Below are 20,881 nucleotides of genomic sequence, written 5' to 3' on the forward strand. Positions count from 1 at the left end.
TTTTAATTTTTTATTTTAATTTATTTCACTACTTCCTAGTATTTTTTTTTTTTTACCAACTTGAGCTGTTTTGTGTTGTCATTATGTTTTGTTTTTGTTTTGTTTTTTATTTTGACTGAGCTGCTTTCTTAAAGCTTTTTTATTATACACTGTGTTCTGGCTTAAATCAGCATATTACTAAAACCCAATGAAGACGTGTGATACGAACCATACCAAATAAACATACGTAGTTAAATTCACACTCAGCCACAGGTGTGACCAGGTGACCACAAACTGAGAAGAGATACTTTTACTCACTTTATTCGATGTCCCGTCCACTTTTGTGTCTTTCGTGACGGTGAAGGATCCACGCTATGTTACGTCCGACGATTTTATTGAAAATAAATAAATAAAAAATAAACTCTATACAGCTGGAAGTTGTCCAAAGCTTTTGTTAGCAAACAGAATGCTGATATTAGCTAGCTAACAATTCCAAGCTTGTTTCAGGTAAAGTGTGACCGCGCTGTCCCACAGACCTTCCCATCCACAGTTATAGACTGACCTCAACTGTAACTATCTTATTCTTATTTATTTAATGCTTATGAACTCACCTTGCTACAATTCATCAATTCAACCCTACTCCCGTTTGAGGCCAGTTGATTTTTATCAGCCTTTACAACCCAGGGGGCGCTGTTTCACACATTTACCCAGACTCAGAAAAGGGTAAGGACTACAAAGATGGTTCCATTTCCCACCTGACCCCCTCAGAGTCAGTCCGTTTTTTACATTAGTTCATATTATGAGAACAAAATTTTGCCCTCATAAAATGAGTGTTTTCCAAATTACAGGCCAAACTTTTTAAATGTGTTTATTTTTTCTTTATTTTTGTCAGAACTCAACATCAAATTTCCAGGTCTGAAAAAAAAAACATTACAACCAAATCAATTTTATGTCACAGTCTGATGACAACACCTGATTTCTGATAAGCATTTTTCTGTAATAACCTTTCATGATTTCATCAGTATCACAGGTATCAGTATCACAGGTATTGTACTTTCAACAGTACAACTACACCAGTTTCATGTCTATGACATTAGAGGAATAGAAACAAGCACTGATACCCTGGAAGTTTGATGTGTTTTATTTTAATTCACTGGAGAAAAGCTGAAAACTGGCATTTGGGGTAAACTTTAAAGGTTTGGATCACCATATGGGATTGCAGCTCAAAACAAGTTATGAAAAGTCTCTCTTTTTTTTTTCTTGTTTTCTTACCAATAATCAGGCTCATCTTCTGCCTAGATTTTTCTTTTTTGGCTTATTTATAAATCTGTGGCTTAAAATAAATTTTATTATTTGATGAATGTGAAATGTTTTACCTATATTCTGTGACTTTATTTTTGCACTTTTTGTTGAAATTGTTTGTCGTCGTTGTTGTTGTTGGACTAACATTGCACCTAGTTTTGGGGATGGGTCTTCCAGCATGCCATGACCCATACTGCCAAAGCAACAAAGAAGTGGCTAAAGAATAAGTATGTTCGGGAAAAACTCTTCTTCTTCTAAGCTTGTATGACACACCACATTCATCAGTTTTCTAATTGTAATAATGAGATTGCTTGAGTTTAATAACAGCATTGGTCAGAATACTGAGGTGTGACTTGCTTCACCTTACATGTGTTTAACTTGTGGAACTGATCAAAACTGAGAAGAGGCAAAATTTAAGAAATTGCATCACAAATCCTATGGCTGTTCCTTGTAAGGATCACCACAGACATCAAATTAGAAAAAAGAAAACAATCTTGATGAGTCTCCATGCATGGCAGGAATATAGATGGGCAAATTATTATATTGATTGCGTTTTCTGTGTGTTAGATTTCATTGAAAAATTAGAAATTCCACTTGTTAGAGAAAAAAAAAAAAAAAAAAAAAAAAAAAACTGATGAAGAAGCACAGAGCATTTTCAATTTTTATTGACTTTTTTGGACAATTTCTTTTCCAGTGTCATCCATAACCGTTCACTTCAATGGTATTTGCATAATCTTTCATTCAATACTAGGAGGATAGAAACCAAGGTAGGCTGATGCTAGATGCTGAATTAGCAGCTGACAAGCTAAATCTGCACTCGAGCAAAGTAAACTAGTAACTGAGGAGGAGAGGCGGAGGGGGGGGGGGGGGGGGGGGGGGGACTGTCCCGAGAGTTTGAGGAAACAATAGACATACCTTCCAGTTGTCCATTAAAAATGCACCTCAACATCATCTCTACCTGGTTTGTATCTTTCTAGTTGTAAGGCTGATTAAAAATAAAAAGGGCCATTGCTATTTAACAGAGCAATCTGCATAGCAACTGGAAGACAAAAGGACTGGACACTGACCCAATACAGAGGATGAGTAACACAGGACATCACTAGACAGGTAGTTGGCACACGATGGTCTGCTGTTTTGATCACAAACACACAGTCATTTTATTTTGTAGAGTGACTTACTTTTGAATGTCAAAAAAAAAAAAAAAAAAAAAAAAGAAAAGAAAAAATATATATATATATAGGTCCAACAGTTAGTGTGAGGTTGGATACGTTGGAGCTCTAGGCCTAGTGTTGCAAGAGGTTTAGTTCTGGCATGATCTCCAAGCATCTGGCAGTTTGAGTAGGTGCCATTCTGCACTGGCTAAAACCACCCCCCGCCCCCTTCCCCACCCTTCCTCCCCTCCCACACCCCCTTTGTAAAGTTTACCAATTCATAAGGCTACAAGGTACGTGCCACTACTTGACCATATACACAGAAGCACAGTTACAAGCAAATGGAACGACGTGACGGAGGACAACCACTAGAGTGTGCTTGAGGGCTAATGACTGACAATTTTCACGCAGCTACATGAATAAGGCAGGAGAGGGGTGGGATACTGAAACAGCTGGCCTCGTTGGTCAGGCTTCATGTCTGAATAGGTCACCAGCAGCAATTCAATTGCTTCACCCCACCCTGCGAAGGCAACTAAGATAAGGGCAGCTCAAAAAAAATTAAAAAATAAAATAAAAAGAACCTCATGTCTGGCCACCACTGAATTTGGTATAACAGTTCAAACCACAATGAAATGTCTTGTCTAATCAACATTTAAACATCGGTCTTTTACAGACTGTAGACGTCACCGTAACAATGGTCTTTTTTTTTCCTTTTTTTTTTTTTTTTTAAGCATAAGACAGTATTTAATGCAGAAACAGAGCTCACAAGTCAATTACAGTATCTTAGAACACTTTTAGACTGAATCTGCGAGGCTAGACCGAGATAAGTAGACAGAAGGATGACAGTCTCAGAACTGAAGACTTTTAGGGTCAGCGGTCAGTCCAGGTCAAGAGGGGGTTGGGGAGAATAACGGGGTAGATTGTGTTGGTTAATTTCAGGCCCGTCTGTAGCAGCACGGCTTAGAAGCGCTTTGGTCCCCAGGGTGAGGCCTTGGTTGCCACCGGGGCTCCAAAGCTTGGGAAATCTTCAGAGCTGCTCATATCAGGGGCCTTAGAGTAGAAAAAAAAAAAAAAAAAAAAAAAAGGAAAATGAGGATTTAAAAAGAGAAGGGTGTGACCAGTTCTCAGATTTTTTTTTTTTACAGTGACATTAGAAGACCCTCACCTTCTCATTGGCAGTAGCCCAGGGAGCCTCCCTCACCACGAAGCCTTTGGATGGGCCACGCTGTTCGTCCGCGGCAGCAGCGCTACTGCCAGAAGGCCTCATATAAGCCATCTTTGCCTCATTTTCCACAACATCTGCCATCTGACACAAAACAAACTGTGTCAGTACCATTTAACTCAGACAAGGCGCCTTTTGTTTTGGACATTATCTGGAGAGGGAAGCTTACGTATTCCTCTTCCAGGTTGAGGAGATGGTCGATGGCTTCATCCACAAGCTCAGGGCGACCGGTGACTGTCACGAGGTTCGGGTCTGCAGCTCCACTCTGGGGAAACCTGAGATCAACCTGAAGAGTTTAAAAGAGAAGTTAAAGTTTGTAAGAATACAGAAAGCACAGTATTTGGAATGACCTATTCCACTAATTACAATATCATTCATTTCTGTATGTGAACACAGCTGTGACTGTGCTGTCTGGCAGGTATAACCTTTTCCCTTCTGATAGTTGGGGGTTTTTGTGTGTGTGTGTGTGTGTGTGTGTGTGTGTGTGTGTGTGTGTGTGTGTGTGTGTGTGGGTGGGGGGGGGGGGGGATTTGTCTCATTACTCATTACTCTCATTACACACAGATTTTTAGAGCAGCTACCTACATCTTCTCATTTTACCATCCTCACCTTAAACTCCTCCATGATCTTGCGAATGCCCTTGCCACGGGCGCCAATGATGCGGGCATGGACCCTGCTGTCCAGGGTAATGTCCTCAGAGATCATCTCTTCCAGCTCATCCACGATGGCCTGGATGGCATCTCGTGCAGCTATGGCTTTGTGCTCATACCCTGTAATAGTAATCTGATCCTACGGAGACAGCAGACAACTTTAAATTTAATTTAAAAAAAAAAAACAAACAAACAAAAAAAACTTACCAAGCATCTGGCACAATATTAAGCACCATTATCAGGCAGCCCATTTCAATTTAATTGTGTAACTTTACATACCATAAGCCATAGACATACCTGGTTTTCATCATTCTTCTCTGGGAACTGGATGTTAACATCATGCTCAGTGCGGATGGTTGTAATAATAGCACCCTTGCGGCCGATTATCTTGGGGTGATACTTGGGGTCCACAGTGATGGTCAGCTTGAAGCTCCTGAGTGCCTGCAGAGGGTTTTAGAAAAGGTAACAAAATGTTGGGTTGGAGTTTCATAAAGTCTGACAACTGGCCATTTCCCACTACTACTCAACCTGATGTTTGCCAAAGATACGACTAATTATTAAGCCCTTTGTTCACTTGAGGATTATGATAAGGGTGCCCTTTGAGCTAATCTGAAAAGATAAGTGCACCATTTGAGTATAAATCATCAACACAGAGAAATAAAGACACCATGTAAACTAAAGAGTTCAGCCTCAACACACACCAAGCGCCACGACTGATACATTTTAGTACACCAGCAAATACTAACCCGATCCTCCTGCTCGGCCTGCAGCTCTTTGACGCGCTCCAGGAGGCCCTCTTTGGCACGGTCGAGAAGACTGGCCAAGCCGGTGATGGCGATTTTATCAGACTGCTGCTCAGGAGCAGGCACTTGAATATTAACCTGGAGAGAGAGACAGTGATGCCAGATCAAATATCCAGTAAAACATCAAGGCTCCTTCATTCCTATGTGGACATCTGCAACACACCTCAAAATCCTCCATCATCTTGCGAATTCCACTTCCTTTCTGTCCAATGATGTAGCGATGAAGCTCAAAAGGCACTTCCACCTCAATAGTGACAGGAACCAGGGCCTAAAGAATGAAGACAGTTAGCTGTAGTTCTTCAAAAAAAGTTGCTTTTTAACATTCCTGAGCTTGAATATGAAGTCCAACCTTCAGTGCTTCGATGGCAGCCTCGCACCGCTCTTTGCGTCCAGAAATTATAATCACATCGCACTTCTTGGGTGCGTTGGGATCAACTGGCTCCTTCACTTCACCCTCAGCTTCTCCATTCTCCTGGACAGGAGCCTCTGCAGGAGGTGCAGCTAAAAGAATATCAGAGTATTGAAAAAAAATAAATAAATGTACATGCCCAATTGCTTTTTGTTGGCTAAAAGTATCAACCATCAGTTTCAAAACTAAGTACAATTATTTTATTTATTTATTTTTAAATAAAGTGTTACTTTAAAAAAAAAAAAAAAAAAAAAATCAATGTTCTCATAATGAAAGTTATATTAAGACAGAAACTAAAGTAAGAAATACACTGCAGGTCTTTACTATTTACCTTGTGGGTCCTCGCGTTCTGGGAACTTGATCTGCACGTTGTGATCTCTAGTGATCTGCTGGATCCGTGAGCCCTTAGGACCCATGATTGAACGGTGGAACTTCTGAGTAATTACACACTCCATAGTCACTTGAGCATCCTGAAAAATAAAAAGAAGAAAAGCTTGTTACATTTCAAAGAGGAGAATAAACAGAAAGACTTCCCTTACAAAACAAACTCTACTAACCAAGTCCTCCACGATCTCCTGCATGCGTTTTTTGGCAGCTTCCACACACTCTTTGGCTCCTTTAAGGGTAACTTTATCACTCTGAGAACCTGTGCGGGGGAAGCTCACCATAACCCCACCATACTCATCAGCAAGGTCCCTAAGGACTTGGCCGCGGCGGGCTACAAAGTAGCGATGGTGCTTGGGGTCAACGTTCATAGTGTCCTCAACAACATTGTCCTGTAACCAAAAGAAAAAGAAAAGTTAAAAAATGAACCAAATTGTTGGTTCATTTCATCTAACTTTTGACAGAACTCATTTGAAAACTTACCAAGCTCTTGATGAGTTCCTCCAGCTCTTTCTGTGCATCCCGCACCGCTTCCTCGGTGCCAACCACAGTGATGAGTTCCTGGTCTTTGTCCTCAGGGGTGGGGAAGATGATTCTGGCGCCGGTGCTGTCACGAACCTTACGGATGTTTCCACCACCTTTCCCAATAAGGAATTTGTGGTACTCTGGTTTTGCATGCAGCTCAACAGTGTGACTCTTTGTTTGCTAAGGAAAAAAAAAAAAAAAAAAAAAAGGATAAAATTAGGATGACATTTATTACAAGTAGCTTTTAACTACATAAGGTCTTTGCTCAAGTCTTTCAACTGAAATGCAAGAACTCCCTGATAATGGGATAACAACTAACCAAATCAAACTTCAGAAACATTTTCTTAGCCATTTGCGAGCGACTAAAAGGATGACTGAAACAAATACTCAGCATGTGCTACTACAAAAGGAGCTCTTTGCCTTTTTACCTTCTCATTCTCTTCACCCCACAATGTCAAAACAATGACTTCAACACAAGTTTGGCTTTAATTCAGACGCATTTATACAAACCTTCTCCTCCGCCAAGGCAAGCAGCTGCTGCTTAGCCTTCGCCACCTCCTCTGCAGGGCCTCTGATGGTGACCTTATCAATCCCTGAGCCCTCTGTGGGAAAGTGAATGTGCACACCGCCACACTCCTCCATGATGGATCGCACCAAACGTCCCTTCGAACCAATCAAGGAGTTGTGCAGCTTCGAGGGAATGGACACATCCACTTCTGAGATGTTCGCCTGGACAACATGAGAATTTATGAAAGCAAACAAGACAAGATTTAAAAACAACCCTAGTTTAAATTTAAAAAAAAAAATAATAAAAATCCCCACACATGCTAAAATGAGTGCCTACCAGATCCTTCTGAATGGCCAAGATCCGAGTCCGTGCTGCTTCACAGTTTGCCTTCTTCCCAGTGATGACAATCATCTCTGAATTGCTGTTCTCAGCAGGCAGATCAATTTTGGTGTTAGTTTCCTCTCGAATCTACAAAGCAAAAATAAAGGAGGTGTCAAATCAAACTTAAAACAAATTAACGTGAATTCAGAATAAGAAAATGTGCAGTACCTTCTTGATGTTTGACCCTCCTTTTCCAATGATGTTTCTGTGGAACTGCTTGAAGATGGGGACTGAGACAGAATAGCTGTTCTCCACCTGACCAAAGGAATCACTGAAGGTTAACACTTAATGACACTTCAACGCTGCAATAAATTACAAATACACTAGCAGAGCATTTTAAACTTCAAGTCAAACGGAGATTTACCATTTCAGCCACTATCTTGCTCATAAACTTTGAACATTTTTCTACTTCAGTTCTTGGGCCCCGAAGTTGAACAATGTCACTTTTCTGTGCTGGGTCAGGGAAGTTAATGATGACCTGGAACAAACATTTAGAGTTAAGCTTGGAAAATGCACTCCCTTAAAGCAGAGGAAAAAAAAAAAACCAAAAAAAAAACCATAGAAACAACCACAATGATTTACAGCTCACCTCTGGGAATTTGTCCCGCACTTCCTTAATCTTCTCCCCTTTTTGGCCAATGATGGCCCTGTGAAAACGTTGTTCGATGATCAAGTCCTTTGTACGCTCGTTCTCCTACATGAAACCAAGCAATTAGAGATATAACAGGAAATCATTTGCAGAATTTTGCCTGTAAACTCAAGCTTGAACTAACCATGCGTGACGCAAGCTCTAGCAGCTCCTTCTTGGCTTCCTGCACACCCTGGGGATCCCCCTCAATGCGGATCAGGTTGCTCTTTTCATTATCAGGGGGGATGCGGACAGTCACCTTGTGCACCTCTTTGATCCGGTTGACTAAATTAATAAGTAAATGCATTGTTTCAGAAAAATATTCCTTCTTGTTGTTGCTGCAGCAGCATCTGACAGCAATATACTCACTATTAACACCTCCTTTTCCAATCAGGTGACGGTGGAATTTGGGATCCACACTAATCTCTGCATAGTCCATTCGGCTTACCTATCAAAACAACAAAAATCATGAAGAGCTTGTTGTCTAGCACATAAAAAAGTTTGCTCAGTCTCACTTGAGACTGGCTTCAAATTTAAACATTTATGCAAAATTAAACACATTTACAGCCTTTTACAGAAAATTACAACACAAGTGTCTAAATTTCACTAAAGCTTAAAGTTTGCATTACCGTGTGTAAGGCCACAGGGAGGTGACAGGCCTACCTGGGCCTTCACTAACAGCCAATTTCAGGGACAAACATAACCTGACAAATTTCTGTGTGACTGAAGATTCAACACACTTACCAAATCTGTAACCATGGCTTCAATCTGGCCTTGCGCCATTTGCACATCTTTGGTAGGACCCTCCAGGGTGATCTTGTCTTCTCCCTCAGTGAACTCAATGTGCACCTTCATTCAAAACACATGAGAAAACAGAAGTTAAAAGCAGGTTTTCAAAAAAATTTAAACAAGTACTTTATTTAAGAGCATTTAGCATACCTTGGGCATTTGTTGAGTGATCTTTGCCAAGTTCTGGCCCTTCTTCCCAATAATGAAACGATGAAGCCAAGAAGGAGCTGAGACCGAGGAAACAGTGTAACTGTTTGCCTGTAGAAGGAAAAATGCTGTCGTTACTCCTCAGTGTTCATATGTTGAAAGAACTCTTAACATTACTAGTCTTCACAAGGTAATGTACCTTGGCATAAACTTCAGTGAGAGCCTGACCCAGACGGTCGGGCTCTCCACGAAGGATGACAGTTTCTGAGCTGCTGTCAGAAGGTGGGATCTCAACTGAGACGCCAGTTTTATCCAGAATCTCCTGCAGGGTGTTTCCCTTGGGGCCGATCACATATTTGTGCTGAGACTTCTTCACCTCCACCGCAATAGTGGTGGTGTTCTTTTTCTACAAGACGGACAAGAAGGTGAGGGACTTCGCACAAAGTAAATATTTTCATTTATTGTGCCATTTATCTGGACAAACGAACACAATGTGCAGGGCAGGACAATTACTGATGTCAATCTAGATGATAAACAGCAATACCAGCTATAAAAAAAAAAATATGAAAATCTGACTGTTGCTGTAGTCTGGACACAATTTCTCAGTGATTATTTGCATACCTTGTCTTCATAAACCTTCTTGATCTTAGTCACAGCAAGGGCCACCTGCTCCTTTTCCCCAGTGATGACGATCTCAGTCTTATTCACACTCTGAGGGGGGACATTGATGCGGGCACCAGTCTCTTGCATCATCTCGCCCACTAGCTTATTGTAGGCACCGGTGATGAATGGGTGGTACACTTTTTCAATGTTCACCCTCTCCACAGCACGCTTGTCCTAAAAAGAGGAAAATTGCTAATGTATCAGATTTGGAAGAGCGATAAAACAAATTTTTAATAAATTAAATAAAAATATCCTTAAAAAGGTGTTGGCGTGAGGTGGTAAATTACCTGCTCAGCAGAGATCAACAGGATCTCATGCTTTGCCTTCTCCAGCCCCTCCTTGGTACCAGAGATCTTGATCTGGTTGCTGGGGTCGTCAGGTCGTGGGATCTGGATTTTGGTGGCAGTCTTGAGCTCCAGCTCCTGAAGCTTCTCCCCGTTTTTGCCAATGACAAAACGATGGTGCTCCTTGGGGATGCCAACACTAGCTGAAGCCTGTTGGTTTAGATTAGAAGGCAAAGTTGGTACCACAGTCTGTAACTTATCATTTAAGAAAACCAATAAAAGCAAATCTCTTAACCTGAGTCTGCAGTCGGGACACAATCTCCTTACGGGCCTTCATCACGGCATCCAACTTTCCAGACACCATGATCGAGAGACCCTGATCTTTTGCTAAGGAGAGTTCCAGGTGGGCTCCGGTCTTATGCATGATGTCTACGCAAACCTTTGCTTGGTCTCCTTCCCCAAACTGGTTGATGTCCTTGTACTTGCGCTCCTCCAACGGCACATGGAAAACCTAGGAAAACATAGTTCATGTAAAAAAGAAAGCATTTAAAAATCAGTGACAAATAAAATTAGCTTGACACAAAGAAAACCTAAAATGTGAGGCAAACAAATGCATTCAAATTAAGCTCGGGTAATCCTCACCAAGATCTGTAACCAAAATACATAAAAATGTTCCTTCTACTAAAACCCTTCTCATTCTCAACTATAAATGTTTTTCCTTCTGTTTTATATCATACTGAAAACATGCCAATGAATTAAACATTTTATTGAAAAAGGAAAGATAATGATCCATTAAATTCACTCGTCACACCCATCCCCACCCTAAAGTAGACATCTGATTTATTTAAACACTGCAGTAATCAGCACCAAAAAAATTTTAGACATGGAAACTAATGATTCATCTTTTCTTTGTGTACAACACCCGTCAACCATCGGGTCAACACAGCCAGCTGTCCACACTGACGGCAGCAGACGACAGCAACCCTCTTTTGGACGGCAAGTTATGAAACAGGAAAGTGGGAAGTAAGACTGATGATATCCCCATCAACCAGCGGAGTGCTTAGACTGCTGAAGGCTTAGAAGAGTAAATAACATGACTATAACCACACAGGCTCACATTAACCTGCACAGGGGAGGAAAAAAAAAAAAAAAAAAAAATTGCAGTTCTAGCGCTACTAACGTTAACCAATATAACAAATGTATAACAAATGCATTGTTATTTACGAAGCCAAGTGGCACACACACATACTTCAGCAGTATTTAAAATAAGGTTGTTATCAAACAACCTTGTTATCAAACACAGTATCTATGTGAACAGCATTATGCCTCATCTACTGGATAAAGCTCAAGCTCTCTCCTCCCCAGTTTAGTTAATTAAAAACATTTGACCCTCCCATGTTTTTTAATGCTTTGAGTCAGTTTTTCTCCTGACTTGCTTACAGAAGCCTAATTTCCACAGATAACTGTTTGAGTCACACAAATCTCCTGCTATTTATGGGAACTCATTTCTTTAATTGAATCTAAATGACTGATAAGGCTTCCTGTGTCACTGTAGCAGGCCTGAAAAAAAGAATGTCACACAAAGAGGACAAGATGTCTGTGCTATGGTTTTTTATTTCACCATGTTTACTGCTGCGTGTCGCAAAGCATGCCGTCTTCATACCGACCACTAGTGTCACAGAACATACAGAGGCAGTTATTACACGAGGAGGAGGAAAACTTTTCTTAAAGGTTAGTCTTTTTACAACATCCAGTGTCGCCCTGTACACAAACAGCTGCCATGCCCAGTGGAGAAGAATCCATCAGCAGCAGGAAATGGACAGTTTAGCTTTGACATACAAGACTACAATCCACTTACATGGAAGGACCATATTTGTCATTTGATTATTTAGGTCTCCTATTGCTACACATCTCTCCAAATATACAATGCATGTAGTAAACTCTTAATAATTTGGTAATTCACCAACATTCAGTGATATAAAATTACAAAATAATCTACTTCCAAACAGGCTGTTTGAAACTAGAGATGCAGTATGAACTCTGTATGAACTCGTGGCTTTAAAAGTTTTGGTCAAGAATTTGCATTGCATTTCATTAATGTCTTTGTCATTTACTTTCAAATCATATAATTAAGATCCTGTGGCAGACTCTGAAATAGTAATGCAGTAATAGAACTTTTTTTAAAAAAGGAAAAGTTGTACCTGGGTGATAATCGAAGACTTGAGAGGACGGATCTTTGATGCCCAGGCGCTGGAAGTTTCCTGGGTCCCCTCAGGTTGGGACGCCTTCTCGGGGAGAGGTGGGAAGGCATCCTTGTAGGTAGGAAGGGCTTCCTCATCCTCTCCAGCACTGGGTCCTGCCACAGCAGCTGTGCACGTAGGAAAGACATACACCATGAAGCCGCTTGTGGCTCGGCTTGCATTTTACAGGCCGTAGAGTCTTATGTCCAAATACTCACCACCACCCTGCTCTGGCAAAAGCCCACTGCGGTGCGCATTGAAGGTTTCCTGCGTAAGTACAGCGACTGAGCTCATGGTCGAAATCCCACGTTAACACAGAGTCCGAGTGTGCCACTAAAAGAAGAGCTTAGGTTATCTTCACAAGCTTAGTAACAGTACAAGTAGCAAGAATATATACACAAGTCTCAAAGGAGACTCAGTCTGCTCATTTTGAGCTTTTTCTAAAAAAAATCACCTCGTTCATACAAGAGATGTCGGATTTCTTTCTGGTTGATTTGTAGAAATTAAGGATGGACAGAGCTGATGCTCGAAATGGAGGTCGCTCAGTTCTCTGTCGTTTTGTTTTTACTTCGTCCTGTGTTAACAGTAGCAGCTAGAATAACCTGCTACAATAACTTTTCTGTGTGCTTAAGTTTGTTTGTTTTCTTTACTCTAGTGCAAACTGGTCGAGTTAGCTGAAACGCAGTCGGCTTATCTCTCACTCATTCAGTCATGTTCCATCAGACAAACATTACATAAAAGATTAGTAATCAAGGATGTTTGTTCAGTGTTAAACTTGCACTGCACTTATAACAGCACCATGGGCGTATATGTGTGAGGTGAAAAAGGAGAAACTGGCAGTCTGCAGCCTTATGACTCACACTGAGCTGAAAGGAGACTAGAGCAAATAATTTAGGTGAATGAAGCCAGTAGAATTTTATTTTTCCAGGGCTTTTATCTTCAGCCTGTTTTCATTTATTGTATCAATAATTACCAATTCATGCATTTATTTTCTTCACATTTTATTAAATACATAAAAGCTTAATATTACATTACATATTTTTTAAAAAACTGAACCCTGTTTCTTTCTCCCAATGATAAATACAACTTGTTAATATAACCCTCCTAACAGCAGACACCCAAAGCTAGGATATTGGTATTGTATTGGAAAAGGTTTTACTGGTGCATGCTCGTTAAAACCCAGAGATTTACAGCAAAGTGTTGTAACTTTTTGGATCGAAACAGTTAGTTAGCCCTGTGTATGTAATTTGCGTAACAGCAGTGACAGTGATAGCTATAACGCACTCTTTGTTTGACCAAGAAACTGAGTTTTGCATGCACTCGCGGGCAATTTTAGCAAGGCCCTTGTTTCAAGTGGTGCAAGTGTCACAAGCACGGTTTAATGTGCTAAACAAGCTTATCACAGACGGACTTTGGGATATTCACCTTTATCTAATCTACATTTATCAGAGAAAGCCATGTGCGACAGAATAGTCACTCATCACATTCACACGTCAGCACTTTGCTAATGTATGCCGAGTGTGAGTGGGGAGTAACTGAAGAGATTAAGTCCTAGGAGAGCAGTGGTGTGGGCACGGCTGCAGCTACAGCACATTTTGTTTTTCCAACAGGAACTCTGTTCAACCATCTTCTCCAGTGCTATTCTAAGAAATGTAGCCAAGTGACAAGGCTGCAAGGTTAAGAGGATTTTACCCCACTGACCCCTCTGCATGTCCACGCTGGATAGGATTAAAGCAAAAATCCGCCAACATAAAGCTCAGCAGCCCCGTCTAGGATCTTTGAACCAATAATTCTTTCCAAGAAAGAAACCACAAGGCCAATCCGCTTATCTATAACAGTTATTTTTAAAAAAACAAAAAGAAATTAATTGATGTTGTTGATGTTTCGGATTTCTGAATTATAAATAAAGTTGATGATAGAATTCCATTAAAAACAACAACTGCACTCTGTTCCAACTACAGGTCAGTTCGGTTTAACCATCAATGATGAAACTTGATATCAGCCAAAGTCATCACCTTGTTCTTCTGGCTTTGTAGACAAACATAAATTCTAGCCAAAGCACAGGAATGCGAGTTGCTTCAATGAGGAGTTTCCCTCCCGAGCGTGACTGAAATTCATCCGAAAGCATAAAGACTACATCCTGACTTTGTTTTGTCATCGATCTGTGAATTGTGGGAAATTTGCTTCCATGTGGCTGTCTGTTTAGCTCCTCTATGAACACCCTTGCAGTGGGGCCTCCTCCTTGTCAGACTGCATAAACTTCCTGTGCCCACTGCTCATTAGCGGCACTATAAATTAATCTCTTTACGGTTACAACTGATCATTCTTGGCCTGAAAACTTATTTTAAGTGAAGCTGTCAGGTAACTTTGAAGTGCTTCACTGCAAAAAACTTTAAAGCACCAGTGATCCAAATCCAAAGTTATCCATGAAGGGAAGGGAAAAAAACAACAAAAAAAAAAAACATTTTCTTAGCCAGTTATCCACTTCAGATTTAGCTGGAGCCTATCCTAGTTGTCACTGGGCAGATGGGGGGGGGGACTAACACAGAAAGTAAAGCCATCCCAAAGGTAAAAGCCCAGGTCAAGCATTAAGGGCATTTTATTATGTCACACATGTGGACTATAAGTTGTAATATTGACCCATGTCATGTAAAACACAATTCTATTTAATGGATCATTTAAGTAACACATCTTGTGTCAATTTGCTTTTTGTACAGGATAAATTTTATCTTTTAATTTTCACAGTTTTAAATTATTGTGCAGTTACTGTACTGTATATTTGTGTTATTTATATTCACATATATTGTATTTGATATATCTTGAATTATTTTCTGTGAGGTGCTTTGTGATTCTCATCCGACTCCTTATGTATTTTACCCTTTTAAGTTTAATTTTAAGAGTAAAAAAATAATAATAATCCAGCCGTGTTTTAACAAGTATCTGGAAATGCATTATTGGTGATCAGAATGCTGTTACATGCCAGGGTAACTGCTGTAAGACAAGCAACTCTGGCTGTCGTTCATCTGTAACGAGCGTAGGCTGTCAGTCTGCCGTTTACTTTGATTGTCAATAAGATGGGTGTCCATGTCTATTTACTCTGGGTGAGGCTGTAAAACTTTGTGAAAGGAGTCTGATGACAGGGATACTGATGTGAGTTGTTGAGGAGATCCAACTAAACAACCAAAATTGTTGGACCTGGACTCTTACTGAATAAACTCTTATAATGTGAGAATGTGATCAAACTGTTTATCAGAGGGAGAGTGTGATTTTTAAGGACTCATGTTAGCTGCCATAATGTTAACTTAAAACCAGCTACTGTTTAGCAGTCTCAATATCAGCTAAACGGAGATGAGAGGATCGTATGTCTAATGTGATAACTAGTAATTACGACAACGTTACGAATAAATAAGCATATTTATGTTAGAACCTTGACACAGTTAAGGAGATGAGGCTTGAAGTCAGGAGGTTAAGGAAATGAGGGAGGACAGATACAAAATACATGTACATATACATGTACAAAACCTAAAGGCTTATTATGGTTTGAAAAATGTATTTGCGATTGTTAAATTAAACTAACTTTTAAGTTGTACCATGTATGTGGCAGCTGTTTATACACAAGTGATTAGGCAGAACAGCACTACCGTATTAAAAATTGAGGCGAAACCTGGCTGCTTCCACAAGCCAGGGCCTGCACCAATGCATTTTTAATGCATTAATTCTAAGTTCATGACGATGTATTTTGTTGGAAGCCATAATTACTCACTAATCAGTGAATATTTGAGTAAAACTGTCTTTTTTTTCTGCTAAATAACTTTTGTTTTGTTTTTTTTAAATAAGAAGACTTAATGTTACATTGGCAAAAGTAAGTGCCAATATAAAAGCTGTACAAACTTACCAGCTAAATGGTCAGTTACCAGATAATCCGTCCTGTAAAGATGAAAGTTCCCGTCAGCCTGCCAGCTTTTGCCTAGAAAGCAGAAATATAATAACAACTGTTAAAAAGTCTGGGACCTCAGTTTAAATCCACAAAGAAAACCACGTTTTCAGATAAACCTCTGTGTATGAGTCTTACACCATGACCTGCATTTAAAATGTAGATCATTAAATTGCATAGTAATAGTGGATACTGACTACAAACAGAGCCAATATAAGGAAAAAGAAAAAACACAGTCATGCTTCACAGACATATCCACTCATCAGGCCTAATTGCACATTTTGTTATAGCTGTGGTTCTGATGAGCCCGGTAAGATAAACACTGACAAAATACTGCCAACTCATGGCTGAAACCAAATTGTAAATTAAGAAGCGTTCAGACAAAGCAGATGCCAAGAAATGCATTAGTGAACAGCAGTAAAGCATAGCTGCCGCTGGAGCTCGCTCTCTTCAACAAGCATCTGGCTTTCATAATCAGGACGCTGCCTTGTCGTACAAAAAGGACAGAGCTGGCAAGTGATGAAGCTGCTGTGTGTGAGCCAGGTAACCAGGCTATCACGCTCTCATGCAAGAGCCTGTAAAAGCACACAGTGAACAATACGTATTAAATGACCTTATTGACATGGCTGTGCTGAAGTGTCAGGAACACTTGGATTCATTTCACTAGTTTGATGTCACAGATTTCCTCACTTACTCAACAACCCTTGGAAACAGTCAAATTTTCCACTGAGGTGTGGACAGACTCCCATAGGACGAACCTTATTAAGTCACCGAGTGTTGCTTGGGAAGAGGTGTACTATCTGCCAGGCACTTTCTCTGGAAAGCCCAATATTATAAGAAGACACACTAAAAAGTAGGTTTCTAACTTCATTTGTTAGAGTTGGCAGAAGTGACAACATGTGACCTGTTCTCATTATTATTAAAGCGACTAGTGATAGAATGGCCGTGTACAACTGCTGTTAATAAAGCTTAGCACTTATGTTTTTATTTGAAAGACAAATCACAAGCCCGAAACAGTTTCTAATAAAGAGTGCCCCCCAAACATGACTGTACATTTATCTAATTGACCATTCACGTGCTGGTGCTACAGAGTGCAGCGGTTTGCCTGCTCAAAGAAAAACCATAAGGAAGAGGAAGGAGGAACCGCACCGGCCAGAAGACCTGAGATTTCTTTGTGCAAAGAAACAATAAGGTGGAACTGAAAAGGAATACACTTCTCTGAAAGCAACACCAGCATAAGGCGGTCAGAGCGGAGGAAAACTTTGACTGACTTGTTGCAAAGCAAATGGGACGACATGTCAGAGGGCGACCTCAGTGGGTAGGAGTACCAAGGAATAAGGGTGAAATTACAAATGCAAGTGAGCCTACCAATGATATCTTGATGCATGCTCAAACTAATGAGACCCAATCAAACATGAGCATTTGAGAAATGTTTTCACAAAGTCTCAGTTTCTATCTGTTCAGTTTATAAACTAAACCAGTGTCAGGAGTATTTCCAAGAGCCTGAAAGCACAGTCTGGACACTATGTAAACTAAAGATACTTTTGTCTGCTTTTGTCTGCTTCCTTTTTTTCCACAAAGGATCGCCCCAGCGGATAGATCCACATGGTTGATTTGGCAGGGTAAGTTAGATTTGTAGTCACCATTTATTAATTTACCATTTAATAATTAAAATAAATTGGAAGTCTGATTGCTTCAAATGCCATAATTTACAATATCATCTACAAAATGTTCAGTTTCAGCATGATCCGAAATTATCCACAGTAAAGTCAACAGGCCACAAATGCCACACAGAAAGGACTTGTTTTTCAATAGGCTTCTACACAGCCATAAAGTGGTTCTTAGAAATAACAAATGCTTAAGGAATACTCATGATATTGTCACTTTGTGTATCAAGACACCACTATTATCTTTTTTAAGTCATCTACTGGAGGTAAGCAGGTATAGGACCAGCCTATATGCACTACGGAGAGCATTCCAGAATGGCAACAGGATTCAGGACACCCTGTTCTTTGAACAAATTTTCCTTGGAAAAGAAAGAAAGAACTGGCCTGCATATGATACTTGCCCTTGAAAGACCAGAGGCCTTTTGATTAGCAGTTTGGTTCGACAAATAGCTGCCACAGCACTAAAGCGCAAGTGTGTTTTGGCACAACTTTGGCAATTCAAGAGTATAAAGTGTGCTCAAAAAAAGAAAAGAAAAGGGGGGTCCAGAAACAGGATCGTGATGACCCAGATGGAGGCCACATATTCAAAGTGTTAAGCAATGAGAGATTCCTTTTATACTTGAAGTTGTCTTGGAGCCGTCACCTCTTCAGATGTAACCACAGTATACATCCGTTGCTTGAAATGAAACATGCAAATTACTGAACTGTCAGGACAAATTACTTTGCCTTCTCCTCCGAGATATCAGCAAATTCTTTCTTTCTTTCTTTTTTTTTTTTTACTACACACTATAACACAGTCAATATTAAAACCATACAAGTGAACCGCTTCTTCCAGCAGAACCTATGCAATGTAATAATGTTTATTAACTCAATGATACAAGATAAAGAATTTAAGATGTTTTCTTCTTCTTTTTTAAAAAAAAGAAAGAAAGAAAGAAAGAAAGAAAGAAAGAAAGAAAGAAAAACGTGGCACGCTTTCTTAAAAATGTGTAGCCTAAAACCAAAATAAGAGTGTAAGTGGAGAGCATTCACCAGAGAGACCCCAGAACATTAAATAAACATGCCACGGGTACAGCTGTGGCAACCATTAATTAGACTTATTACTAGTTTAAACCAGTGTAATGCAGCTATTTTACGTTATGTATTGGAGACAACTTGTACTAACGAACTGCTAACAAGTTCAGAGTGCCTGGCTCGCCTTTGCTAGTTAAACTCCCATTAGCTTCAGCAAGACAACCTTCGAGCCTTTATGACATTATACCCCAATCCCAGATTAAGGATTTAAGAGGCTGGTTAGTGTGAGTGCCAGCTAACACGATATCAAGTTAACCAAAAGCTGACAGCTGCCAACGAAACATTTTAGTTAATGCTAGCTGCCGTCATTTGGCTAACATTGGTCAACCATTAAAAAAAAATGTAAGAGAGCGAGACAAACTAACACTGTCCCTACTGTCGGGGACACTGTAAATATATGGGTCTCCCATCTAAGGTGGGATATTCACTGGGATAATCAGTGAGTCACGGATTACTGAATCCAAACCCTTAGCTGGCTAGCAAACTTGCTAAAAACTTTGAATGCGGCGTGTGACACGTAGCCCCTCAGCTAATGGTGAAGTTAGCTCAACGAGACCCACACACAACTTCAGGCTGTGCCTCAAACAGCTAACGGCATTAAGATGGAAGCGAATCAACAACTAAAACAGTACCGTAACTCTGAACACATTCACAACCCGATGTGGTGTCGTTTTTATATGTTTTAGCCAACACTGCTGAGCTCGTTAAAACTAGTTGAACTGGGAGCCCTTAGCTAGCGTGCTAATGTTAGCTTCGAACACAGTTGGTTCTTCTAGCTGGCTAAGTCCACGTAGGCATACAGCTGAGCACGGGAGAAATGACACGGAGTCAGGCCAGAGCACGCTATAACGATCTGGGTTCACGGGAAAACTGTCCTCCTTTAACGAGCACGGCTCTGACATAAAAAACTGAAGTCATGTGTAAAGAGGATATAGTCACGTTCAGGAGGAAGCTAAAAAGTACTTACTTATTTTTATGTTCTCGTCTGCCCTGAAGGTGCAGAAGCTGAGATGAAATTCCACTGGCGAGAAGGTGGGATTGAAGCCGGACGGATATATACCAGAACCGCCCACCAATCACGTCCTCCAACGTCACTTCAGAGAGTCTGGTTACAAATAACTTCTTTTCATCTCCAGCAATACAAGTTCTGAACTTTGATCACACTGAGCAAGAAAATCATGTGATAAAAAACGAGATTAAAGTTTTCCTCTCTTCTAAACAGTACAAAGTCCCGCTAAAGTAAAATATAAATTTAAAAAATGAAATAACCACTACAAATTCATTTTTTATTATCAATATCACATTTAAATATGAAATAAACAGGGCTTTTAAGTAAGTGATCAGTATAACATTTAACTCATAAGTGTTTCTTACATATAAAATAATTGGGGACCTACCAAAGAGGTTTTGACCTTCCCCAAAGGAAAATTCCCAAAACTTATTAATGTTAATTCACTCAAACATAAAATACACACGTTTTTCGTAGTCTTCTTTATCTCAGGTAGCACAGAGTGGTCCCTTATCTATAGGCTACATCATGTACCCCAGTCATGCTTCTACACATAGGGGCCCACTCTCAAAGTGCTATGTGAATCCTGCCTAATTAAGTGCAAATCTTTGTTATCATTTTTAATTACATTGTTATTACATTTTATATATATAATCAGCAACAGTGATATACAATCATATATTATAATGATATAATAAATAAGAAGGGAGACACACCAAGAAGGTCCTGGATTCTAATCTTCAGGCCTTTATGTGAAGTTTCCCTGTTCCGCATGAACCTGCATGGATTCTCTTTGGGCACTCTGGTTTCTTCCCACCATTCACAGACATGCATAGGTTAACTAACAATTCCAAATATACGATATAGTTCAATTGTGCACAAAAAAATGCATATCAGTTTTTCCATCCATTTTAATTGCAAAGTTGTAGCAAAGATGTTGTTATGTTGTTGCATTTTGTTTATTATCACTCCAGCACTTTTGCTACTTTTGTGATTTCCAAAAGTAGAATGGGAGGCTGAGTTTTCAGCTGTCAGGCCCTTCCTCTGCAGAGCCAGCTCCCAGTTTGGATTCAGGAGACAGACAGCGTTTTTATTTTTAAGATTAGGCTCAAACCTTTCCTGTTTGATAAAG

General features: G+C 40.0%; 1 protein-coding gene across 1 annotated transcript; it reads right to left on the bottom strand.

Annotated features, from left to right (window-relative positions):
- Positions 1 to 1,928: 1,928 nt before the first annotated feature.
- Positions 1,929 to 19,859, bottom strand: hdlbpa (high density lipoprotein binding protein a). Its single transcript, XM_003444207.5, has 28 exons — positions 19,708 to 19,859; positions 15,961 to 16,032; positions 12,284 to 12,398; positions 12,027 to 12,193; positions 10,121 to 10,336; positions 9,829 to 10,035; positions 9,500 to 9,715; positions 9,078 to 9,284; positions 8,882 to 8,989; positions 8,687 to 8,791; positions 8,312 to 8,390; positions 8,088 to 8,227; positions 7,904 to 8,008; positions 7,679 to 7,792; positions 7,483 to 7,569; positions 7,270 to 7,401; positions 6,936 to 7,154; positions 6,384 to 6,605; positions 6,074 to 6,292; positions 5,848 to 5,986; positions 5,457 to 5,608; positions 5,271 to 5,375; positions 5,051 to 5,185; positions 4,602 to 4,745; positions 4,264 to 4,443; positions 3,824 to 3,940; positions 3,598 to 3,738; positions 1,929 to 3,482 (listed from the first exon to the last, which is right to left on the bottom strand). The coding sequence occupies exons 3-28, from the start codon at positions 12,357 to 12,359 to the stop codon at positions 3,393 to 3,395; spliced, it is 3,822 nt and encodes a 1,273-aa protein (XP_003444255.1). The 5' UTR covers positions 12,360 to 12,398; positions 15,961 to 16,032; positions 19,708 to 19,859; the 3' UTR covers positions 1,929 to 3,392.
- Between the last annotated feature and the right edge of the window lie 1,022 nt (positions 19,860 to 20,881).

Source organism: Oreochromis niloticus, linkage group LG23 (assembly GCF_001858045.2).
Source record: "Oreochromis niloticus isolate F11D_XX linkage group LG23, O_niloticus_UMD_NMBU, whole genome shotgun sequence".
Classification (NCBI taxonomy): Eukaryota; Metazoa; Chordata; class Actinopteri; order Cichliformes; family Cichlidae; genus Oreochromis; species Oreochromis niloticus.